At 42.8% G+C, this 27,153-nt stretch overlaps 1 protein-coding gene across 2 annotated transcripts in view; it reads right to left on the minus strand.

The window, feature by feature from the left end:
* The window catches only part of PLXDC1 (plexin domain containing 1), a 137,070-nt gene that overhangs the window by 88,331 nt on the left and 21,586 nt on the right, over positions 1-27,153 (minus strand). For both annotated transcript variants that reach the window (XM_030221049.1, XM_030221048.1), the window contains exon 2: positions 16,744-16,922. In XM_030221049.1, coding sequence (XP_030076909.1) covers positions 16,744-16,922 — 179 coding nt within the window. The remainder of the gene's footprint in view (positions 1-16,743; positions 16,923-27,153) is intronic.

Below are 27,153 nucleotides of genomic sequence, written 5' to 3' on the forward strand. Positions count from 1 at the left end.
ATGCACTATAAAGCTGCTACTTAGCTTGAGCAGTAGATTTAATCCCATTGCTTGACGTGTATGAAACGTTCAGTACAGCTTCCTGGTCAGTGCAATACTTTTCTAGTGCAACTTGTTTCCAATCATTCACAAAACAAAAAAAATCAAAAAAACAATTTCCCAAGTTCCCTTACATGGGCCATGTTTCGCCATCAAAGCGGCGTCTTCAGGGGAACAAAAAATACAGCAGCTTTGGAAGGAACCCTCTCCAAATCGATCTATGTCCTGTGACATCCAATATAGTTTCTGGTCTATATATATTTGAAATATAAGGAAACTGAATTTAAAGAACACCCAATAACTATATTAATATCTGTACAACAAATGACAAACTGATGCAATAACTCCTGGCCCCAGATGAGCTTGTAGGTACCTAAGGCAACTGGAGATAAACTGAATTGCCCAAGTTGACAGCAAGTGCAATCTACTGTTTTTCTGGTATTTTGCACTGAGTAGCAGTCGCACTGTGTAGCTGGCTATTCTTTGAATACTATGATGTACTATGAGTATTTGAGGGAGGGGGAGGGGAGGGTTTTTTTTCCATATACTGTCTATGGTGGGACATTGTGTTAAGCTTGGATCTCCCATGTCCTGGCTTGTTTTGTTATTGAAGTAAATTTTATTAGATTTTAAGGGTAACGAACATCCAAATGCAATACAAAATAACAATATTTTATACCTTCCATTCCATAAGAGAAACTATATGGTAATAGACAGTTCTTATAAATGTATCAATAATGTAAAACAATAAGACATGTAACTGGAGAAAAATTGAATAATGTTATAGTGGTTCAAAAGTTTGAATTGAGTGAATACACAATCTCAACAAATATACAGGTGAAATTTATATGCACTTTAATGGAAGTTATATGAATTTGAATAGTAGATAAAAAAACAAACAAGGAGGAGAAGTGGAAAAAAAGGGAGGGGATATAGATATTATGCTCAGGTGGCTATTTAGCAAGTCCTGGGTTGTTTTATTTCTTGCCTTTGACGGTTGAATGCTGTGCATCTATATAAACATATCAATTAAAAACTATAGTTAAAAAAAAAAAGATGACAGCAAGTGGCAGTGACAGAAGCAGGGCTTGAATGCAGGTCTCATGGTCCCCAGCCCATTTCTGTAACTGCCAGGATTTTCAAGTTGTACCAGTTTTCAATAACCGGCTCTATTTTAGCTTTGTTGTTTGGTGCAGATATATGGGACCTGTTCATGCAGATGAGGTTTGGGGCTTGCTTCCCTGTCTCTGTGACAGAGCCTTCACTTCTCTCTCTCTCTCTCTCTCTCAATAGAGCTCTTATCTCAGCCCTTACCACTACAGTAAAATCCAGGTGAGAAGATCTAGCAATAACTTCACCAGAAGCTGTTCTGCTTGGTATCTTAAGCTGTTTTGGTGCTGCCTATGGAGCACACAGACAACCTCACAATAGACTTCCCTTGGTTATGGCCACAATACTAAATCCAAAGAGGGAAAGGAGCGCATTAACAATGCAAACAGATTCTTTCTAGGCCATATTTGGGGTAGATAGATATGGATATCCCACTGTGTGGTTTTCTGCCCGGCTGACGGAAATATTTTATGGCAGTGGTGCACCATGGGTCACCAGTGCATAGGGACCAATGTTTACATTTGTACATGTCCCCACAACGCACATCACAAAGACCTTCTACTTTTGTTTTTTTTAACCTTCTGGCTTCTTCTCCAGTGCTCCCTCAAGTGAACATCTGGGGCCACTGCCTTCAGCAGGAGTTGGCAAACACTTCCCCTTAGTACAGACCTGTATAAAGCAGTTAAATTAGCACATCAACCAAGACTGCCTATTGGGTATCTCTTTATCCTTCTTTGTCTGTTTTAGGATGAATATATGTGAAGTGGGCAACCTGCTGGCATCTCTCCTCTCCTCCCTTACTGAAGAACACAATGCTTACAGTGTCACCTTTATTCATTATTTCCAGCACTGGTATCTCCCAGGCTTACAGCTGGAGCTGCAGAATTAATCTTCAAGACAAAGTGGCAAGGGGGATATACAGGCTGAAATTTTCACAAAGCTGCCTACTTTTATGACTGTGTTGCCTTTTCAAGATTTGCTAATGCATGCAGCAGTACCCACATACTTTGCCCCACTAGGCAGGGGAAACTATCCAGTGTTTTAGAATATTATTGGAATATTCAGTATGCAAAGTTTTCTCCCCTGACCAGGCTACACCCTTAGAACGTCTGCCTTCAGAATGAACTTAGGTAGCTAGGATTAGGTGCTTCGCATAGAGTCATTTTCTAACAGTGGGTCTAGCTTCCTACTTCTGCTTTTAAATATTGACTTTTAAGGAACCTAGGGGTCCTTTTACTAAGGTGCACCAAAAAATGGCCTGCGCTGGTGTAGACGCGTGTATTGGACGCACGCGGGTCCACTTTTTCAGCGCACCTGCAAAAAAGGCCTTTTTGGGGGGGGGGCCAAAAATGGACGTGCGGCAAAATAAAAATTGGCGCGTGTCCATTTTGGGCCTGAAACCTTACTGCCACCCATTGACCTAGCGATAAGGTCTCACGCGTTAACTGGGCAGTAATAGTCTACGCGCATACAATACCGATTACCACCCGGTTAGCACCACACACCAGAAAATTTCCAGCACGCTTACCGGACACGCGTAAAAAAATGAAATTACCACTCGGGCCATGCGGTAGTTCAAAATTGATGCATGTAGGACGCGCGTACGCGGCTTAGTGAAAAGGGCCCCCAAAAGCAGAAACACTAGTTAGTTTTTTTTTTAAATACCTCTTTTCTTGTTTCTCATACTGAAATCAATAGTGCATCTCACTTTACCCACTCATGTACGTGCAATAAATTCACATGCATGTTTGTATTAATAATGTAAAGAACTATCCATTCTGTGTGACTATGGACAGTATGTAACTATACACTCACACAATTTATTGTGAATACACACAGACCTAAAGCAACGGAGGGTTTTGGCAATTTGGTCAAGATCACAAGGAGTAGCTGCAGGACTTGAACCCTGGCTTCATTCATTGTTAGCCCGTTGCTTTAACCACCAGGCTGTTTTTCTTACTGCTGTGATCCCTTCTTGGGAAAACTAAGGATTGTTACCACAGCCTGAATGTACTGAGCCACTATTTATGGGGTGAGCTGTGCCATATCAGCCTTTTCTGTCCCAGATGCAAATTTCTTCATCGTCCAGATGTTGCCAAGATAAACTTCCGGTTCCACCCTGGTCTCATACTGCCAAGCTGAACTGGCCTTAAACTATATATTGGGAGAAAAACATCCAAAATAAACCATTAATTTAGGGAGGGGCTTGCTCTTGGACAGCATCACCAAGAACAGTAGGTTAAAGGCCAGAAATGGCCCTGAGGAATTGCAAGATTCAGCGAGTTATCCAATGAGAGTTGCAGCCCCCCAGCAGAGTTTTCTTCTACATCTTTCATCTTTAGATTTCCTGGGGAGGGGGGGGGGGGGGGGGGGTAGAGTCACATTCCATCCTTTTCAATTTGCCAAGAATTTAAAGCAAAAATACTGAAAGTGGCAAATGATTGTAGCCCAAAGTATAACTCTGGGCTGTGGATGTGATTACTACAGTTTAGTCAGGAACAGACTTCTAGGGATGAAACAGCATCCTGACAGGAAAACCTGAAGATTCACACTACAGAAGTGTAAAGTCTTCCTACCACCGTCATCCTTTTTATAAAGTTCATTCATAGTGGCAAGAGGATGGAATAAAGCACTGGGATGAGCTGAGGAAACTTTTCTGCATGAGGGTAACATGCACAGTTTATTTCCTCAATATAGGGCATGGGATATCCTGCACAGAGCAGTAGATAGAGCCCACATATCTTGCTGTGCACACTGGATGGGTCACTCTGGTCTTTTTTGTTACTGTTATTTTCTTTTGCCTGACAGTTTCCACCTGCCTGTCTGTGCTTCTTGCTAAATTGGAACTAGGCTCTTACTGAGAACAGAGTCAAGGCTGGCTTTAACCATTGGACCAGGAGAGGCCCAGGCTCAGGTTGCTGGTGATTAAGGGTGCCAAAATACCCAGCCTCTGACCTCACCTGGTTTCGCCTCCCCACCCAGTCTCTCCTTCGCTTTCTCCCCACCCCTGGTCCTGTGTCTCTGTCCCCCCTCAACCCGGGTTCAGCATTGCTCCTTCTCCTCTCTCACAATTTATGTTATTTGCGTGCCGGGGGAAGTGTGCACAGATGCCTGAACTACCATAGGGCATCTAATTGCACCCTCTGATAGTGCACTGTGATGCGTGGGAAGCACACATTAGTGCTTTCTTACACTTATTAAAAGGACCCCTTAGTGTGTTTTAGTAAAAGGACCTCTTTGTGTGTTTATGCGGTGCTTTAAGTGTTGCTTGTATTATCTTTATTGTATGTGTTAGTTGTAAACTGCCTAGTTCTGTTATTGTTCTGTCTGTTTACATGTCTTATCTAGATTGTAAGCTCTTTGAGCAGGGACTGTCTTTTTGTGTATGGTGTACAGCGCTGCGTATGCCTTGTTGCGCTATAGAAATGATAAGTAGTAGTAGTAATGTAGAAGCCTGCCCTTGCAGATCAGCAATGCGGCTGCACAGGCTTCTGTTTCTGTGAGTCTGACGTCCTGCAGGACGTCAGACTCACAGAAACAGAAGCCTGCGCAGCTGCGTTGCTGATCTGCAAGAGCAGGCTTCTAGATGGAATGTTGCTAGTGGAGGAGTGGTTAGTGCAGTGGAACATGGAATGTTGTTACTATTTAAGATTCTGGAATGTTGCTATTACTTCAAATTCTACATGGAATGTTGCTACTATTGGAGATTCTAGATGGAATGTTGCTATTCCACTAGCAACATTCCATATTTAGACTGTGAGCTCTTTGAGCAGGGACTGTCTTTTTGTGTATGGTGTACAGCGCTGTGTATGCCTTGTAGCGCTATAGAAATGATAAGTAGTAGTAGTAGTAGTGGTCCTGTAAAATTTACATCAATTGCCAATAGCAGCAGCAGCAGCAGCAGCAGCAGAACAAGCTTCCTTTGGCCAGTTCCTGAGCCTTCCCTCTGCTGCCTCCTGCCACAAAAAATTGCATCAGAGGAGTCAGCATGAGGCAGAAGGGAGCCCCAGGGGCTGGCCAAAGGCAGTCTGTCCTGTTGCTGCAGCTGCTGCTATTGGCAATTGACGTAAACTTTACAGGACCGCAGCAGGAGCGTGAGAGAGGAGAGGAAGCAGTACCAGATCCACATGGAGGGGGCACAGAGAGATCGGACGGGTGGGCGGGGAGACACTGGCCCAAGGGAGGGAGAGATGCTGGACCCACAAGAGGGGAGGGGCACAGGAAACAATGCGATGGGGGGGGGAGGTGCCACCAAAACAAGTTGGTTCAGGTTGCCACTACCCCTTGAGCTGGCCCTGTATAGAGTCTTCCTTCACAAGTACTCCAAGTCCCCCCCCCCCCCCCCCCCCCCCCGGTCTCTCTTTCTTAACCCCTCCTTTTCCCCATGCAAGTCAATCACTGTATCAGAGACTATAGATTGAGGCTTTCTTTAGAACCTACCTGCACCCAAAGTATGGCTAATAGTAGGTCGATATCCAAAAGAGTTTCTTGGTTAAATCTTACCTTTTCAAACCTCCACCCCCCCCCCCTCCCCTTCCGCAGGTAAAACTGTTAACCCCACAAATTCTGCCAGGTAAGAAGAGGAGCCTGGACATGTTTTTTTTTAATATTTAACTGGCTACTGGGATAGAAAAATAGAAACAGAGAAAAATGAAGGCAGATAAAAACCATACGGCTTATCCGTTCTGCCCATCTATACCATCTACTATCCCTTCATCTCCCTTAGAGATCCTATGTACTTGTTCCAAGCTTCCTTAAAATCAGCTACAACGGGAAGCCGTTCCACTAATTCACCACTCTTTCCAGGAAGAAGTATTTCCTTAGGTTCCTTTCAATTGAAAGAGACTCACCCTCTATGCATTTATTCCACAAATGCTAAATGCCTCTATCATATCTCCTCTCTCTTGCTTTCTTCTAAAGTATACATATTGAGGTCTTTAAATCTGTCCACATACATTTTAGGATGAAGACCACTGACTATTTTAGTAGCCACCCTCTGGACCAACTCCATCCTGTTTGTATCTTTTTAAAGGTGTGGTCTCTGGAACTGTATATAATACTCCAAATTAGGTCGTACCAGAGACTTATACAGAGGCATTATTATCTCCTTTTTCCCGCTGGCCATTCCTCTCCCTATGCAACTAAGCATATTTCAGGCTTTTGCCATCACTTTTTCTATCTGTTTGGCCACCTTAAGTTCATCTCATACAATTACACTCGAGTCTCGCTCCTCTTTCATGAACAGAAGTACTTCACCCCCTAAACTCTACCATTCTCTTGGATTTTTGTAGATCAAATGCATGATCTTGCATTTTTTTTTAGCAATAAATCTTAGCTGCCAAATTCTGGACCATTTTCCAAGCTTTGCTAGATCCTTCCTCATGTTATCCACATCATCAGGGTGTTCACCATATTGCAGATTTTGGTGTCATCTGCAAAGAGGCAAATGTTACCAGCTAGACCTTCTGCAATATCACTTACAAAAATGTTTTTAAAAAACTGGGCAAAGAACCGATCCATGAGGCACAGCACTTGTAACGTCCCTTTCCTCAGATCGAGCTCTGTTTACCACTACCCTCTGTCACTTTCCACTGAACCAGTACCTAAACCCAGTCAATCACTTTAGGACCCATATCAAGGGCACTCAGGTTATTTATAAGTTGTCTATATGGAACTATGTCAAAGGCTTTGATAAATCTAAGTTCACTACACATAGAGCTGGATTCAGTAAATGGCACAAAAAAAGGGAATAGGACTTGATATATTGCCTTTCTGTGGTTTTTGCAACTACATTCAAAGCAGTTTATATAGTATATACAGGCACTTATTTGTACCAGGGGCAATGGAGGGTTAAGTGACTTGCCCAGAGTCACAAGGAGCTGCAGTGGGAATTGAACTCAGTTCCCCAGAATCAGAGTCCACTGCACTAACCACTAGGCTACTCCTCCACTAGCAACATTCTATGTAGAAGCCTGCCCTTGCAGATCAGAAATGCGGCCACGTTGCTGATCTGCAAGGGCAGGCTTCTACATAAAATGTTGCTAGTGGAATGTTGCTAGCACTGAACCTGCTATCGAGCGGGAAAGAGCGGGGTATAAGTGCCACAAATAAATAAATAGTCGCCCTTCGCTGCACCTTTTCCAATTCTACTATATCTTTCTTGAGATGCGGCGACCAGAATTGAACACAATACTCAAGGTGCGGTCGCACCATGGAGCGATACAATGGCATTATAACATCCTCACACCTGTTTTCCATACCTTTCCTAATAATACCCAACATTCTATTCGCTTTCTTAGCCGCAGCAGCACACTGAGCTGGCTATTGTAAGCAGCCACATTGGGCCACGTAAATAACTGGAGTATCTTTGGCCACTTTAAACTTAACCGGCTATTTCTGAATATTAACTTAGCCGGTTAAGTTTAAACCGCCCAAAAATAAACCAGATATTCAGTCACCAGAAACTGCCCAGCACTGTATTCAACCTATTGCTAGGCTGACCACTGACCGCAGGAGTTAGTCGGGCTCCCTCCCACGGTCTGAATATTGGCCCCTCTGTGTCTATATTGAGGAATGGAGAGGAATTATAAATGCTGGAGCTGTAAATCTTCCTTTCACAGTATCCCCTAGCTGTAGATCACCCCAGGAGCAAAAGCCAGGCTTAGAAATTGAACAACGCTACCACCAGTTCATCAGACCTCATATGAGGAAAGGCTAAAGAGGTTAGGGCTCTTCAACTTGGAAAAGAAACGGATGAGGGGAGATATGATTGAGGTCTACAAAATCCTGAGTGGTGTAGAACAAGTAGAAGTAAATCGATTTTTAACTCGTTCCAAAAGTACAAAGACTAGGGGACACTTGAGGAAGTTACATGGAAATACTTTTAAAACAGGAGGAAATATTTTTTTCACTCAACGAATAGTTAAGCTCTGGAACTCTTTGCTGGAGGATGTGGTAACATCGGTCAGTGTATCTGGGTTTTATAAAGGTTTAGACAAATTCCTGGAGGAAAAGTCCATAGTCTGCTATTGAGACAGACATGGGGGAAACAACTGCTTGCCCTGGGATTTCTAGCATGGAATGTTGCTACTAATTGGGTTTCTGACAGGTACTTGTGACCTGGCTTGGCCATTGTTTGGAAAACAGGATACTGGGCTAGATGGACCATTGGTCTGACCCAGTATGGCAACTCTTATGTTCTTATGACCAGCCCTACTAAAGCTTTTTACAGCTTCGAGAGCACTACTGGTGAAGTCCAGCCAAGCATCAAACATCATCAACCTTATCTCAGGTCACTCTGACATGGTGAAGTTTAACTGTTCAGATAATTACAAATACATTAGGTCAGTCCAATAAAAAAGTACGATTTGCAACTAGTTCATTGACATTTAGTTTTTAAGAAAGCCATACTAACCGAAGAATCTCATTGACTCCTCCTGGTGTGATTTTTATGCTTTCCTATTTTTTCATGGAGTTCCATTCTCTGCTTAGTCACTTAGGAGTCCTTTTACTAAGGTGCTCTGAAAAATGGCTTGCGGTAGTGTAACATAACTAAAGCTTAGCTAGAGTTATCTGCAGCAGGGCCCATTTTATTCCTATAGGCCCTGCTGCAGATAACTCAAGCTAAGTTTTAGTAAAAAGACCTCGTAAACTTGTTGGTTCTTTCCAGAGGTTTCTCAATGGTCGCACTATCACACTTTTATTCAGGTGACTGGGCAATTTTCTTCCAATCTGTAGCTATGGGAGTGTAGTCTTCCCTATTCAATGCCCAATCTTGTAGATGACATGATAAGCTGGACCAATTATATATAATAATGTTAGATTAGGAAGACCAAACCCCCACTGTGGCAATTTCCATGCAATTTCTCTAGTTTACAAAAGGCTGTTTAAATTATACCATCTAGCTATATGGATAGCAGCTGGATAGAGCCGGTGGCAGTTGCTGCTTTCCACATATATTTAGCGTCACTCACTACACAGCAGCGCTGACTAGATGTAATATATTTAAATGTTGTGGCCAGAATTTTAAAAGAAAGCAGTATTGACCTGGGTTTCAAGTTCCCAAAGACTTTGTGGTGTAGTGTCTGCTTTGGCTGGAGATGTCAAGAGTCAAGCAAAGCATTCTTCACCCTCTCTCAAAAATCATGAAGTAAAAATTAGATCTCCATTCTGCCTGTGTGCAGCTGCTCTGGGATTTCTAACTTGTCTCTGTTATAGTTACTGGTAAATTGCTGTTCTTATTTACTCTGACTGTAAGGAGAAAATGGTTATTGAAGCTCAGGATGGGTTTATCCAGAGGTCATCTTGTGTCCATCCATCAAAGTCATATTTCCTTCCACTGGAAGCTCTTTTTGAATGTGGCATTACAGGACCATATGTTGACTATTGTCTGATGCAGGACAATGGGACACCATCATGTACCAGAGTATTATAATAAATAACATTAAAACCCATTCAACTTCTCCACTCTCATTTATCCTGTCCACACTGCTAATAAAATCCCAGCTGCCAGCCACAAGACCACCTTCAAGATTTCTCTTTATCCAGGACATCCTTTTTTGTCTTCCTCCCTTGTAGCCCACATAGTTCCCTCCTGAACCTACCTGTCACATATCTAACCACAAGACTCTGTAACCAATAGTGAGGTCATTACCCAAACAGCCAGCTCTCAGGTCCCCTGTGTAGCCTGCCAGACAGACCCAGCTACCTGAGTACCTGCACTTCCACTAACTCTTCTAGTTAACTGTCAGAAAAACTCAGTCGCTAGTTTGATTCTGTCTAGTTATCATTTTTACTGAACCTACCAGGTCCCTCGCATAGCCTGCCAGAAAGATCCGACTACACGACTGTCTTTATTTCCACTAGAACTGGTAAAAGTTGACAGAGGATTTACCTGGTTAAAAGTGGATCTTAGGAAGATAGCTCTCACTTATTTAATTCCCTCCCCCACCCCTTTTACCCAGCTAAGGGGGAAGTTATCAATGCAGGCTACTGTTAAAGAAGGGCTATTTTACTGTTAACCCCAGTTATTAGTAACTAGGCCTCTTTGTATAAAATGGGGCTTGTGCTAAAATTGCATGAGTTAGTGGTAAAATAACACATCTAAACAATAGCCTACATTGATAACACACCCCTAAATCTGTGTGAGTAGTGACTTTACCTACACAAATATAGACAGCTCAGAAAGGCCAGAGTCTTCCCAGGATTTTTTTTTTTAAGATTTAGCTGAGTAACTTGATATTCAGAGCTTCTTGGCTAAATTGTGTGACAGCTTTATCCATACAGATACATGTCCTAAATCTGCCCATGCACAATTTGTACAGGGAGGTTAAGCTGGCAGGGGTCCCCAACCCCCGCCAGCTGAAGCCTTTCTCCAGTGATGTTCTCTGCACATTGCCTGCCCTGCTTCCCCTCATGTGACATGCATGCTCAGTTTTAGCGAAACTGAGCAAAACCGAGCATGCATGCGACGTGAGGGGAAGCAGGGCAGGCAATGCACAGAGAACATCACTGGAGAAAGGCCAGCTGGTGGACGTTGAGGAGTGGGGACCCCAGCCAGCCAAACCAGGGGCTCCAGATCCAATTTGGGGGGCCCAGGCCCCCAAGGCCCCCGTAGCTATGCCACTAGGACTCTAAATTAAAGTGTTGTTGAATATCCAGATAAGCATGCTAACTTTACTCGGTTACCTTTAGCTGGTCATCAGCCTACCAGACAGACCTAGCTGCTAGTCTGTTCTCCCATTGCAGCCTGTCATTCAACTCAGCCATGTAGATATCTATGTTCCTGATAGGACTTCTAACATTTCATATTGAACTTCATTGCGATAAATTCTGGCAGCTCCAAAACCCATTGTTGAATCAGATGAAGATGGCTGTATTATTGCTTAAACGGAGCAGAGAAGTTTAATGGTTAGAGCAGTGGGCTGGAAACTAGAAGACCCAGATTCAAATCCCATGGCAGCAAGTAGTGGCCTTGCACAAGTCACTTAACCTTCCATTGCCTTGGGTTTGATGCTTGGTGGGTTTCTGCAGCAATGCCAGTCCTGGCCATGCTCCCTTATGTTAGGAAGCAGCAACATGGGGGGGGGGGGGGGGGCTCATACTGTATGGGAGAAGGCAATGGTAAACCACTCCTTCATCATGCCAAGAAAATCACAAAGGGGGAGGGATCCCTCATTTGTGTGGTCATCAGGTGTCAATTTGACTCAAGAGCTCAACTGGATCTGGGATGCTTTAAAATGTTGTAACAGCATGCTTTCTGCTCTCCTTTAGGGGGTTTTCCTTCTATCTCACCTTTGCAGGTCTGAGGCCTGTTTAGGCCTGACTCATCTTTGCTGAACTCTAATATGGATTCTGCAGCCTGAGAGGCCTGGATACAACATGAACCAGCTTTTCTACAAAGAAAACTACTTCTTGGCACAGCTGTGCTAGTGACTTCATTCAAAGACATGATGTTTACTTGCATTAGCCTTCGAGTTTAAAATTCCATGCCTTCTTACATGCCATTGCTACTTAAACTGCAACCATCTATAGTTATGTGTGTATGAGCTGGATAAGGGCTCCAGATGCTTTCGTCATATGCCAAATGCCTGTGACTTGGTATGTCTGCATTATCTTTCTTGTCTGTCCATCCACTACCTCCTTCTGGCCAAGAGATTTGGTTTCTATTCTCAAGCAGCTTTGCTCAGCAAGATATATGGAGTATATAGTGCACCTCCTAGGAATCAGAGCTGGCAAAGGTCCCTCAAACAGACAGATACACATATATACCCTAAAGGAGAGGCAAGATGGTGCACTAAATGTTAGAGATGCCCATGCAATCCTATGGGCGTCTCTAACATTGAGCATGCCCACAATTTTAGCGCATGCTAAAAATGTGAGCGTGCCTTAGTAAAAGATGCCCACAATGTTGTTGCGATCTATGGAAAACAGCAGGAGTTCTTCAAGTGAAATTATACACACCAGAAAATTTGGGTTGCTGCTAAACAGGAGCGCGAGTGAGAGAGGCAGAGAAAGGAAGATACAACAGGAGAAAGAAGTATGGCGATACTGAAATAGCACAATCAAGAAACAGATGAACAAAGACAAAAAGGGGGAAGGAGAAAATGTAGAGGAGAGAAGGGAAATAGCTGAACATAACTGTAATCACAGATCCTAACTTGCCATGGTCTCTCCCACCCCCCTCTGTGCACCACACCCTGCAGCTGCACATCACACCCAGGCCAGAGGCTGGCTGTAGGCCCATATAGGTTTTGGCTGCTTCTCCTAAACTAGCAGCTGCACACCAGTCACTGCCAAGTCCAAAGCTTCCTCCCAACTCCTTACAGGGTTAACTATCAAACCTAATCTCAGGTCTTCTCACAAGGCCTTCAAGTACCTAATCACTCTTCTTCTGTTTGGGGAAAGTAGTCTGTGTATTGCCAGGCCTTCAAACTCCCTCTCATCTATAGAGGATCCTCTGTTTCACACCAGGAGAAAACTTTTTTTCTCTCCCTTCCTTCCAGAATTCCCTTTAGAGGAGAAAGAAGGAATGTGTGAAAGAATGGGAAAAAGAAGAGGAAGATTGAATTCTAAAAATGTGGAAACTGATATTCAAAGGCTTTAGCTTCTAACTTTGCGAGTTATGCTCATAAATTGGCCTCTTTGAAAATGTACTAGGGCTGAGTGCATAATTTTATCCTCAAAATTTCACTTAACTCCTAAGGGGTCAATATTCAAAGTGATCTAACCAGCCATAAACGGCTCCTGGCCAGTTAAATTGCTTGTTCAGGGATAACCAGACATATTCAGTGGCACTTAGCTGGATAGTGTAGCTAAAAATGTCCAGTTAGCGCCCAACAGTTTGCCATAACTAGGCACATTCTGGTTTCAATTTTACCGCAGGCCCTTTTCCTGGCCCACTGGAAAAAAAAGCCCTTTTTCCCAGACGCAGTAAACACTGGCCTGGCGCGCACCAAAAATACGCACCCAGACTACCACAGTCCACCTTTTGCCACAGCATAGTATAAAGACCCCTAAGGAGCATAAAGTTAGGAGCTCATCTTTTCTTGAATATTGGGCCTATGTGTTCTAACCTATTTTAATCCTTGCTCCCTCACCAGAAGATTCTATAAGGGCACTAGAACACTGCAGAGAGCTTCCTACATAAGTACATGTGTTGCCATACTGGGACAGACCGAAGGTCCATCAAGCCCAGAATCCTGTTTCCAACAGTGGTCAATCCAGGTTACAAGTACCTGGCAAGATCCCAAACCAGTACAATACATTTTATGCTGCTTATCCTAGAAATAAGAAGTGGATTTTCCCCAAGTCCATCTTAATAATGGCTTATGGACTTTTTTTTTTTTTAGGAAGCTATCCAAACCTTTTTTAAACCCCTCTAAGCTAACTGCTTTTACCACACTCTCTGGCAATGAATTCCAGAGTTTAATTACACATTGAGTGAAAAAATACTTTCTCCAATTTGTTTTAAATTTACTACTTTGTAGCTTCATTATGTGCCCCCTAGTCCTAGTATTTTTGGAAAGAGTAAACAAGCGATTCACATCAACTCATTCCACTCCACTCATTATTTTATAGGCCTCTATCATATCTCCCTTCAGCCATCTTTTCTATGAAGAAGCTCACCTTATAAGAGAAAATTACTTGACTGTGAAGCGATGTTTCTTTAAAAATTACTTTTATTTCTGTATTTATTACTTGACTTACCACAGTAGCACCCAAAGTGAGGCCCACAAAAAACAATAAAAGAGTCATGTACTAGCAGTGTGCACTAATGCCATTAACACATCTTAGTGCATATTTTATTCCTACGGGTCCTACAGTGAATAATCCCCTAGATTCTATAATCAGCGACTAAAGTTGTGTGTTCATATCTGCATGCATTGTCGATTTGTGTGTGCAACTTAATTGTTTTAACAAGCTAATCAGTGCTGATAATTGGCCGTTAACAAGCAATTATTGGCACTAATTGTCACTTATTAGAATTTGCGCATGCAACTTTCTAAGCATATTCTGTAAAATGGTGCATGTAAATTCTAATGTGCAGATCACAAAAGGGAGTGTGGCTATGGGAGGGGCATGGGTGGGTCGTGGGCGTTCTGAAAATTTACACGCAGTGTTACAGAATATGCCCGATCTGTGCCTAAATAAGATGTGGACATTTACATCAGGTTTAGTTGATGTAAATGGCTGCACCTACATTTTGTTTATTTAGATTTTGCTCACACCTTTTTCAGTAGTAGCTCAAGGTGAGTTACATTCAGGTACACTGGAGATTTCTCTGTCCCAGGAGGGCTCACAATCCAAGTTTGTACCTGAGGCAATGGAGGGTTAAGTGACTTGCTCAAGATCACAAGGAGCAGCAGCTGGATTTGAACCAGCCACCTCTGGATTACACGACCAGTGCTTTAACCACTAGGCCACTCCTCCACTCTGTCATGGGATGCCCGCTATACATATTCTATAAACCACGCCTAACTTTATGCGAGGTTTATAGAATAACGCTTAGCGCATTTTTTTCCAGCGCTGATTTTTTGGTGCCATATATAGAATCTGGCCCAATATGCATTAATCATTGGTAAGTGACCCCCTACGTGCAAAGACATTGCAATAATAGCAAAATATAACATTTTCACCTGAGGTAAAATATAATACAAATTTCAAGAAAGTGAAAAGAGCCTCCTTAAAGTAGTACAGAATGGCTCATTTCCTTTCAGACACCCATCCTGCCCCTTTCCTCCCAAGACCCTGGGAAGGGATAAGAGAGATAATGGCTTCCAGCTGCTCCTGCCACTCCTCCTCTCCTTCAAGGTGCTAAACTGCAGGCACAGCTGCTTTGCTAAGGGCCTCCAGCTGTGCATGCACACCTGCATATGGACAGACATGCAAACAGGTGATTGAACCTTCAGCAACAGGTGCTTTTTGCTTGTGACAAAACAGGTCTACCAATAGAGTAAATCAGACCTAACACAGTAGATACAATTAGGGCTTCTGATTTTAGGTTTTAACCAATAATCAAGCACCAATAAAAAAAAAGTCCCGATGCAAATAATACAAATAATACTTAGATTGTGAGACAGAAAGTACTTGTACAGAAATTTGTGTGTGAACCGCTCTAAGCCTATGTGCAATAAATAAATAAATAAATAAAAGGAACTAGATGTTTCTTGCATAAATACTGGAAACCCCACACTTCCTCTAGAACTTTTCCCCCCTCCCCTGACCTGCCTTGTATTCTCCACTTAGTTTTTGTGCCTCTACTGTGTTGACAACCTCTAAGTGACAAAAAGTACATTTTTTATTCCACCGGAAAAGATGCCAAGGCAATAATAATACCTGTGGCAAGAAAACGCTTGGGGGGGGTGGACTTTTGGATAGGGATGTAACTGTTCATTTCTGTATTGTGGTCTCCTTTGTACAGAAACAATGCAAGCCAGGAATGTGAGAGTCTGCAGTGACGGGAATCTTACAATTATGTAGTAGGGGAAGGATCTGGAAGGAGGAGGTTTCAAAATGATGTGCAAAGTGATGCATGTGGGAAAGAGGAACCCGAACTATAGTTACGTGATGCAAGGTTCCACATTAGGCGCTGAGGCATCCAGGCAGAAAACCTTATAGAGTCCCTATTTCAGTGCGTCCATATCAGTTTACAAATTGCTGCAGATCAAGTCGAGTATGCTACTACTACTACTTAACATTTCTAAAGCGCTACAAGGGTTACGCAGCGCTGTACAATTTAAACATAGAGGGACAGTCCCTACTCAAAGAGCTTACAATCTAAGAGACAAGTGAACGGACAGTCCGATAGGGGCGGTCAAATTGGGGCAGTCTGGATTTACTGAACAGTAAGAGTTAGGTGCCGAACGCAGCATTGAAGAGGTGGGTTTTAAGCAAAGACTTGAAGATGGGCAGGGAGGGGGCTTGGCGTAAGGGCTCAGGAATGTTGTTCCAAGCATAGGGTGAGGCGAGGCAGAATGAGCGGAGCCTGGAGTTGGCGGTGGTGGAGAAGGATACAGAGAGGAGGGATTTGTCCTGTGAACGGTGGTTACGGGTGGGAACGTAAGGAAGTTCACAGGTCAATATTTCTTGTGGTTCTCATTTCAGAAGTATTTCTATTGGATATGGTTGCTGTAATATCTTCTTGAGTTAGGTACATTTTGAGATTTTTTTTATATATAAGTGAAAACATTTGAAAAAAGCTCTTTTTAAATTTTGTTAAAAAATATATAAAGATTGATGACAAATATTGGTATAAATAACTCTATGGGTGATTTTTGAGGTCAGTACTTGCTGATGGTCTGACACTTCATAGTTTATTATTATGGTAAGCGTGCTTATTAGATGTTTGATCTTTATTATAAAGCAAACATGCAAACACAGGATAAACTATAAATGCCAGACTACTCTGGATAATCAATATCAGGTTCTCAGGTACCAAATGAAGTGCAGTGAGATAGTGAGCACTACATTCTTTCTCTTCCTATGTCTAATCTACCTCATACATATGGAAAGCAAATTATGCAAACATCAAGACCCCCCACCCATGTTTCCCACCCCTTCTCTGATCAGGCTATGATTTCAAGCCTAGCTTACCACAATCTGTGTTTCATTATTTAGAAGAGTGTCTATGGCCAGGGTGCCACCCATCAAATCCTGAATGATTCTGGCACCCTCAGATTCCTGCTGGTGGGTTGAGGTCTCCCGGGTTTGCCGCTTCCATTGCAGCAGTTTCTTTCCTTCCCTTCCTCTTATGGAGCTCCTGTAGAACCATCCTGTGGAGAAATAAATCTCAGTAAAGCAGGTCTGCGAAATTTAGAGGATTCTCAACATTTGACCTGTATGGGACAGGCAATCAACAGGAACCATGGACTCAAGGTTTAATAACCATCACACAACCAAGACATGTTACAAGTAAAGCGTCTATGCATCCTGCAGAATCCTATGAGAAAAGATATTTTATTATGTTTTCTGCACCTATGAGTAGTAAGTGCCCTAGTAAACCTTCAGCCTTAAACCCCCCTCAATTAACTTTCAGGATCCTAGCCTGCTGCCTAAGGCCAGCTTAACCATTGGACCAGTTGAGGCTCTGGTCCAGGGCACCAGTGATTAACGGTGCCAAAATACCCAGCCTCTGATCTCACTTGATCTACAGATTAAACCTTTTCTTCCCTCTCCTCCAATCCAGTCTCTCTCCTCTCTTCCCTCTCCCTGCAGGTCCGGCACTGCTCCCTCATCTCTCTCACACCCCTGCGGTCCTGTGAAGTATACATCGGTCGCCAGAGGCAGCAGCAGAAGCATGACAGGCTGCCTTTGGCCAGCCCCTGGGCCTTCCCTCTGCTGCTTCCTGCCTCCTCTGATGCAATTTCCTGTGGGCGGGTTGCGGCAGAGGTAAGACCCAGGGCCTGGCCGAAGGCAGCCTATAATGCTGCTGCTGCCAGCAGCCAATACAAACTTTACTGGACCGTGGGGGAGTGAGAGAGCAGTGCCAGACCCAAGGGGAGGGAGACAGAGGATGGAGAGACTGAATGGGGGGGGGGGGGGGGGAGAGCGGGGACATCAGAAGGAAAGCAATGGGGAGGGGGTTGTGTTGCCAAAGCAAGTTGGCTCAGGGCGCTACTATCTTTGAGCCAGCCCTGCTGCACCCCCTCCCCCAAGATTTTGATAATTAAACTCAACAGTCACAATCATCACCCAGAAATCCTATAAACATGCAGCTTAAAGTGTGCGCTGATGGTTCTTTGAGTTAGTGTGGCTGTCAGGGTCTATAGTTTTGCTTTAACTGCAGCTACTCTTTGCTGCAGCCTTGGGTGACCACCTAGCCTTTCCTAATGGTAAGGGAGGCCCAGCCTGTACCTCAGTAAAGAGCTGGTAGTAAATGGCATTTTGCACATCTCAGAATTTTTCTATGTATGTATTATATTTATTTGCCTTTTTGAAAAGATTTACTCAAGAATGTTAATAGTGAGACAGCTGATGCAGACTTTCTACCCAATTGTGAGTGTGGAGGGAGGGGGGTGTAATTTTATAAGGGCATTTCTATATATATATATATATAACAGTATATGTGACTAAAATGATTCTTATAGTATTATCCCACATGTAAAAGTACACATGATGACAAGAATGCAGGTATTTTCCACACAATTTGAGTGTAGGTATGTTGGGGGGGGGGGGGCAGAATCTAGGTATAGGGTGAGTGGAGTCAAGATTTTTGCGTGAACCTTTCGCATGTGAACGTTTGCTTCATTATAGCTGCTATTTCTGGAGCTTTCCCGGAACGATTTTATAAAAACACATCAGTAGACACAAGAAGCATGAAAAGTTTCTTTCTAAACGCCCACGAATAAGAAAAAAGCACAGTTAATCATGGGTGAGCTTATGTGTCATGCAGCCTCATGGTGCATTGCACAATCTGCTAGGCAAAGCCCAGCTGGAGTCTGCAGGCTTTCCAATCACCAAAAAAAAGATATGGGCTAAGCAGGATAGAATATGTAACCTCCGTATTTACGGAGCTTCATTGGCTCCCAGTTAAATATTGCCTGCATTTGAAATGTCTCTTTTTAAGTTCTTAAATTGTTGCATTTTACATCTTCACATGATCACTTTGCTATCACGTGCTGCGAGTGAGGGTGCTGGGCAACTCAGGGGGGAGGGGAAGACATCTTTACTGCAGAAGCGGAGCCAGGTTGAGTCAGGTTGACGGCGCGGGGGGAGCGAGAGTGGATTTCCGCCGGCGCACATTTTCAGTGCAACACAACGAGAAAAAATAGTTGCCAGAGCTGGCAGAACTCGGTTTGGGGGAGCGGCCGCTCCCCTGGAGCCCCACCTAGCTATGCCACTGCTTGACTGGTAAGTTGAATACTGTCAGCAATACTTGGGGATAATATATGGTTTTAACCAAGACTCCCATCTTGTTTGGCTACCTATATCATTGGCATAGTGAAGACTTGACAACCAGTGTTTAAGCATGGGTGGCTGGGGCCCACACAGAGTGGCGGGCCCGGCTTTGGCCACCTTGTTGGGTAGGCTGGATGGACCTTGCCGGTCTTTATCTGCCATCATGTATTGTGTTACTGTGAGCTAGCTGACTCCTTGAATGCTTATCATCCACCTCAGACAAGGCATTTGAGCACTCAGCTGCAGCTGATAATTCCAGCACTAGAGACAGAGAATAAGGAATTCACTAGACTTTCTGTGATTTCTGTTAAAGGATCTGCCTGTGGAGCAGGATTTGGTCTTTAACCATAAAAGCCTAAAGACTAATTTGTTTAAATTAGCATTCGATTAGTCATAATGTTTTTAACAGATGACCCCTGTTATGAATTACCTGCTTGTGCATTTGCTTAAATCGTGGTGTGTCTGTATGTTTATTTGTCTAGCATGTTTTGTATTGCTATTGTTTAGTGGTTTGATTTTATTAGTGTCTTTGTTATATATATATTATATGTTCACATGTTCAAATTGTTATGAATTGTAATCCACTCAGCAGTTTGTCGATAGGCAGCAGAGGATAAAAGAAATTAAATGAAATGTCAAGGACATCTTCAGAACCACAGAGTATTTACAGCTGGCACTGAGCAATATAAAGCAAAACAATCTTATTCTATTTTGCTAGGGTGGTTATCAAGTAGCCGTGAGAAGAAACATGTGTACGGATGTCAACTTCCACAAATCATCTGCAGTAATTTTGGAAGATGTGGTATTCAGTTAAGGACATCACAGTGCTCTAATAAAATGAATTGGATTGGACGCTTTTTTAGCACAATAAAGAAAATCTTTTTTGGGGGGGTGAAAGCGTGAGACATGCAAGACAGCTGGCCACCATGAACTAGTCAGAGCGGTTTCTGCTAATGTTTCCGTTAGATGCCCCCTTTCTTTGAACCTGGACAATTAACTGTAGTACTCTACCCAAAGGAAAACATTTTCTCGGTAAAGCAATGTACAGTTAACTAACCTTCTACTAGACAAATGATTAGTAAAATATGAACCTCTGTTGCAAAAGTTTAGCAAAGTTATCAACGGTAAAGGACCTATGTGAATGAGAAAACTAGATCATAATGAGGAGAAATGAGGTAACAAAACCTACAGATCAACACATTGCCATAGCTGGATGAAATCGCACGGCTCCTGGTCTCGGAAAACAAATTAGGCAACAGTCAGCGGGAAATGCTGAACCAGCAATTTATTAACAGTAAAAATATCTCTAGGATAAAACCAGAGACTTAGTTGCAAATGGTTCCCTGTCAAGGTAATGAACCTGTAACATTCTTCAGGCAGGGCAGAATCACACTCATTTATTCAGCCAATTAATTCCTCAAATTGATTGGCTTCCTGTTGGACCAAGTGTGTTGAAGCAGGAGGGAAAACTTGCTGTGAGAGAGTAAAAAAGATATTGGTACAAAAATTTATCCATACGTGCTGCTGATTCTCATCTAAAAATTTGATATACATGTTGAGGGCCTTTAAGTGTTTAAACAAAAGGTGCTATGCAGTACATTCTTGTCCATTCTAAAAGTCCACTCCAATACACTGACAGGAAGGCAATAAAATTATTTGTTACTTTATTACTAGGGTCTATGGTGAAAGAGTGTGGGATGCTCTTTACACCTGTCATATGTGGGCTCTGTAACACCCCAAAATGTAACAATCAGGTGTAAATTCTTTTATTGGGCCAGGAAGTATGAAAACCCCCCACCCCCATTAATAGCCCAAAGTGAAAGGATCCGGTAGCAAGAGAGATTTCAACCCCCTAGCCTAATGGTTAGTGCAGTGGGTTGGGAACTGGATTTGATTCCCACTGCAGCTCTTTGTGACCCTGGGCAAGTCACTTAACAGGTACAAAAACTTAGTTTGTGAGCCCACTAGGGACAGACAAAGTACCTGTATGTAATACATAAACTGCTTTGGTTGTACCACAGTATATCAAGAATCTAATAATCACCCTGACAAACATAAATAACTATTATGCCCTCAACATGCATGTGCACTGAAACAAGTTTTGTAAACAGGTTTGTATCAGTGGAGTAACCAAAACAGATTGGGGGGGGGGGGCAGCAGATACCTTTCTTTTGCCCCCTCCTCCCATGTCTGTCTTCCTCCTCACTTGCCCTTTCTATCCGTTAGTACTAGCCAGTGTGTTTTTTTCTAGCAAAAAAGGTGCCGGTACTCATATGCCAGGCCACCTTTCAGGGGTGGGGTGATCACTGAGGGACCCACCCCATAATAGCCAGGCCCCCTGCAACCAGTCATAGAATCTATGACAAGGCAGAATTGGTGTGTAGAGCCTAAGATTTTTCATTAAAACTTGGGTTCCATGGGTCAATTTTAGCAGACAATGGAAAAGGAGCTGGTACTCAGTACCCCCTCAAAATAAAAACCCTGGTACCAGCTAACCATTGAAAACCTGTCTCTCCACTTCTGACTGCTGTATTCTAAATACCTGTATCCATGCACATCAAAACCTTGTGAGTTGTACATCCTATTGAAGTCCTCACAGGATGAATGGGCTGTGCTGCCCATGACCTTTTGCCATGTGCGTAGATACGGGCATTACAGGACCCTCAAAATGAAGCAGTTGGAAGCAATGGGCTCACGGCCCTCAAGTATCTTCAGTTGATGGGGTTTGGGAATCCCACCAGCTACAGTATTCTTTCTGGAGACACTAGAGTGATGTGATCCAAAAATGACTCCCCTTGTTTGCATTCTCCTACTCCCATCATACTTCTAAATTGTTTAGAGACAAGGGACCTTCCAGGGGGAGGGAGATGGACTTACCAGCACCTTATGCGGAGTATCAGATTATATAGAGCCACTTCATGTTTGTCAGTTTGGGCTGGATTTTATGGGTGAGATTGGAATTTCCTTTCAGCTAGTGTGGACGATACTCTTGTAGGTTTAAGGTTCACATTAGTATATGTCAAGATAAAAAAATACTCTAACTGGCCTAAAACCAGTGTCAGCTAGGTCAGAGGCTGGTGTTCTCTGCAGTGACCCCTTACCCTGAGGTTCTAGATTAAGATTACCAGATGTCCCTGATTTTCAGGTTTTGTCCCTAATTTCATATTCCTGTCCCTGACTCTTTCCTGTTTGGCAACCTTCTGTCCCCAACTGTAGTAGAGGTACTGTGTTGTAGTTTGGCATTGCCCCACCTGCCTCCCCTCAGGTAGTCCAGCAACCCCTCTCTTGCCACATATCTGGGATCAGCTCCATCCCTCCCTTTGTGATTTCTTCTTTCTGGTGCCAGCATTGCAAAGTACAATGGAGTGATGCAGAGCCTCCCCTCAAGTAGGCTGCATGTCTCTGCCAGGTCCCGCCCCCCCCCCCCATGACATCATTTCTTGTTGCCATGGGAGAATTTGCTCACTCCACCCTGGCACTATGTATATAGAAGTGGAGGACTGGCCTAGTGGTTAGAGCACCTGTCTTGCAATCCAGAGGTGGACAGGGTTCAAATCCCACTGTTGCTCCTTGTGATCTTGAGCAAGTCACTTAACCCTCCATTCCTCAGGTACAAACTTAGATTATGAGCCCTCCTGGGACACAGAAATATCCAGTGTACCTGAATGTAACTCACCTTGAGCTACTACTGAAAAAGGTGTGAGCAAAATCTAAATAAATAGAAAGCAATTCTACAACTTGGTCCCAAGATGTAGATGCCACAATGTGGAGAGTTTAGTGCCAACTCTGTAACAGTACTTCAACATGCCTAAGCTGTTATTGAATACTAGCACTTATGGCTGGTGTAAGTTGGAGGCATGGGAATGATAGAACCAGGGCTGCTAGACATACAGGATAAATTAAATAAATCCAGACATCATTTTATTTTATAAATGTAAGCATCTGCAGATAAGCTCAGATTTTAGCTGTATGACTCTAGACGCCAACAATTGAAAAAAAAAGTATTTATAGCAGCAATAATTAGTGATGCATGAGAAGCAATATCCATGCATTCCTGATTCTAATATAAACAGCTCTGAATCAGAGACAGGGAATGAAAGAAGAGTCGGTCAGTCGCAAGGGAGGGAAAGATGTCTAAATAAATGTTGTAGTTTATTGGGTTTTCTCTAACATTTTTCAGTGGGGTCTTGTTGTGATTGGAACATGGGATGAGTCTGCTAAGAGAGACAGCTCGGAGCTTGAAACCACCCCCACACTCAGATAAACATTCATTTTTAATCAGTGATTTCCTACCCAGTCCTCCCAGCAATGTCACAATCCACTGTCTGTGACTTTATCCTCCTGTCTACCCAAAGATTACCGGTAACTATCCTCACTTAGGAAGCTTCACATTCCTAAAGCACATTGTTTTCTTTGTTGCATGTAATTTGATGTTCAACTGATTTTGCAAAATGATATGCTCATGCTTGCTAGATTATGTTAGTGTAATATTAGCAGTAACGCTATTTAATATAGCAAGTGGGAGGACAAGCAGTGTTATTAAATCACAGTGCCTAGCTGTTTTTCCCAAAAGAGAAGTTTGAAGCCAAAAGCAGCTCTGAATAGAAGCATTCCAGTGTGAGCTTTATTTTTTTTTTTAACAGCAAAATACAACAGATGATAGCACAAAAAGATCAACTGACCCATCCAATTTTTCTAATTACTCATGTGCACACTGAACGTGGCTATTTTACCCAAGGTAGATTTTCTTGTCTTCTTTCTGTACTCTGCCCTCTTGGACAGCAGAGCATACTCTGGCCTCTGTTTAGTTGACATCAGCATCCTTTGATTTCCCACATGTGATCACAAGGCCCCACATTAAAGTAACACTGCTTACCTCTAATGTGGTTCTCTGTGGACAGCAGAATAAATAGCCATATGGATGGATTAACTGTCCTAGAATTCTTGTCTGAGCATGTGCTGAACCCCCCCCCCCCCCCCCCCCAATTCTGTTCTTTCTGACCAACCTTAATGAATGGATCCTCTTGCTGGCCTCAAATTCTTTTATCTTCTCTTTTATTATTTTGTTTCCCTGACTTAGAGTAATTTCTTCTTTTGTTAATGTTTCTCCCCTTTGTTTACTCCATTTAATTTCTGCCTTCTCCACGCCTTTGATGCTCCCCTTATTTCTTGCATAGGTGCATGCTGACGCCTGGACCTTGAAGACAGAAGAGACTTTACCACTAGAATTCCTGCCGATGTTCGATCTTTGCTAGGGGAGCAATTGATTGCTCATACTGCTCTGTTTCTTCTGGATCTCTCATGGAATAGCTGTGGGCAGACTCACACTTCAAGTGATCTCCCCATCTGCTGAGCCTCCTTCAGACCTCAGAGTCTCTTTCTGTTCTGTCTAATGCCTGCTCATATCTGCAATTAATCTCAAGAGATCTCACTCCATTGAGCTTGCTACAGCCAACAATAATCCAAACAATCGCCAACACCTGTGTAGCTGTTACCTAAACATTACTACTACTACTTATTATTTCTATAGTGCTACTAGATCAGTGGTTCTTAATCCAATCTTCAGGACACACCTAGCCAGTCAGGTTTTCAGGGTACCCAAAATGAATATGCATGACGTAGATCTGCATACAATGGAGGCAGTGCATGCAATTTTATCTCATGCATATTCATTTCGTTTTAGCCAAACCTCTGAAGATGCCTAAGGGTGAAACGCAACGTTTGCGTAGGGTTGACGGTATAAGAAATTGGATATCAGACCTGTGCCAGTGATTATCTTTGGACGACAGCTGATTGAAAGCATATCAGGCACGCTTGGTTCAGCACGCAAAGTTCAAGGGAAGTTTCTTTTCTACAGAAACAGCATTAAGGTTGAACAAGGACTTTTGCTTGTATAATCGGGACTACACATAATTATAACTAGTTTTTGGCTTAAGAAGAAGCCCCAACAGCACTAATTGCACAAGAGTGACAACACACTATAGACATTTGCGATGTGTGTGGGACTTTGAATTTTTATATCGAGCAGTCAGTGATATCATGTTAGTTATACAGGCTTGAAAATAAGGAAACTGTTGTTACCTTCAAAACGTGCACCTTATATATTGTAGTAAGGTGTAAGCAATGATAGGAATGTATGAATGAGAGGAGTGTTTGAATGGTGAGGATAATTAGTACATGATATATACATGAGATATATATTTAATTTGAGAAGTGTTAAGATTTAAGAAATAAATGCACATTGAAATATCAAAGAATAAGGTGGTCACTGTATGGTACATAATGAATATTCATTGTGGATATTGTGAAAACCTGACTGGCTAGGTGTGTAAGAGACAGTCCCTGTTTGACAGAGCTTATAATCTATTATTAAAGATTTCTGATCTGAAGAAAGGTTACCTTCAAAAGCTAATCAAAAATGTATTGTTAGTCCAATAAAAAAGGTAAGATAAGTCACGTAGCAGAATTTTGAACACATTGAAGGGGAGAGAAATAGTTTAGTGGGAGACCTGTGGGAAGCAAGTTGCAGTAGTCTAAATGGAAGATGATGAGAGTGTGAATAAGGGTTTTGGTAGTGTGCTCAGAAAGAAAGGGACAAATTCTGGTGATATTGTAGAGCAAGAAATGCCAGGTTTTAGCAGTCTGTTGGATGTCCGCAGAGAAAGAGAAGGAGGAGTCAAAGATGACCCCCAAGGTTAAGAGCTGAGGAGACAGGGAGGATTAACCACAGAAATAAAGAATGAGGGGAAAGGAGAGGTAGGTTTAGGGGAAAAAAGAAGAATCCCAGTCTTGGCAATGTTCAGTTTCAGGTGATAGAAGGCTATTCAGGCAGCAAGGTCAGACAAGCAGGCTGCGACTTGGGCTGGATTCCTGGTGTAGAGAGGTAGATCTGGGAGTCATCAGTGAAAAGACAGTAATGGAAACCATAGTAAGAAATCAGAGCACCAAGGGAACAAGTATAGAGAGAGAAGAGGTCCCAAGACAGAGAGCCCTGAGGATCACTAACTAGTAGTGTGATAGCAGTGAAGGCTTGTTTTTTATTTCAGTAATTCCTTTCAAGTATTTAAAGGTCTGTATCATATCCCCTTTGCCCCTTCTGTCCTCTAGGGTATACATGTGAAGGACCTCCAGTCTCTTCTCATATGTCTTCTGATGGAGACCTTTTACCCTTTTAGTCACTTTCCTCTGTACCAACTCCAGTCGCATTATATCCTTAGTTTTACAGAGAGAAAGGGAAATGGGACTTGGTATACCACCTTTCTGTGGTTTTTGCAACTATATTCAAAGCGGTTTACATGGTATATACAGGTACTTATTTGTACCTGGGGCAATGGAGGGTTAAGTGACTTGTCCAGAATCACAAGGAGCTGCAGTGGGAATTGAACCCAGTTTCCCAGGATCAAAGTCCACTGCACTAACCACTAGGCTACTCCTCCAAATACAGCCTCCAAAACTGAACATAAGTGAGGTCTCAGCAATATCTTGTACTAGGGCACTATGATCTCCATTCTGCTTCTTATGCCTCTCACTATACAGCCTAATATCCTTCTGACTTTGGCCACCAATTTTTCACATTATTTCTCTGTCTTGAGATCCTCAGATACTATCACTCCAAGGTCTCTCTCCTGGTCTGAATTCATCAGACTCTCTCCTCTTATCACATGCAACTCCTTTGGATTTTTGCACCCCAAATGCATGACTCTGGAATTCTTTGTAGTAAAGCTTAACTACCAAGCATTTGACCATCCTCTGTTTTTTGTAGATCACTTTTCATTTTGCCTGCTCTCTCTGAGGTGTCCACTCGATTGCAGATCTTCAAGGCATTAACAGAAAGACAAATTTCCCCTTCTAGTCTTTCAGAGATATTGTCCACAAAGATGTTGAACAGAATTGGTCCCAGGACTGACCCTTGAGGCACTCCGGTACTCACATACTCACTTTTCTTTCTTCCACATGAATACCATTTACCACTATCCTCTGCTGCCTGTCAGTCAACCATTTTTTAATCTAGGTCACTGTGGGACCCATCCTCAAGCTGGTCATCCATCACCTTTTCCATGAATATCATGGCATTACTCCTGAATCTACCTTCTCAAGGTCTCATAT

Source organism: Microcaecilia unicolor, chromosome 12 (genome assembly GCF_901765095.1).
Source record: "Microcaecilia unicolor chromosome 12, aMicUni1.1, whole genome shotgun sequence".
Classification (NCBI taxonomy): Eukaryota; Metazoa; Chordata; class Amphibia; order Gymnophiona; family Siphonopidae; genus Microcaecilia; species Microcaecilia unicolor.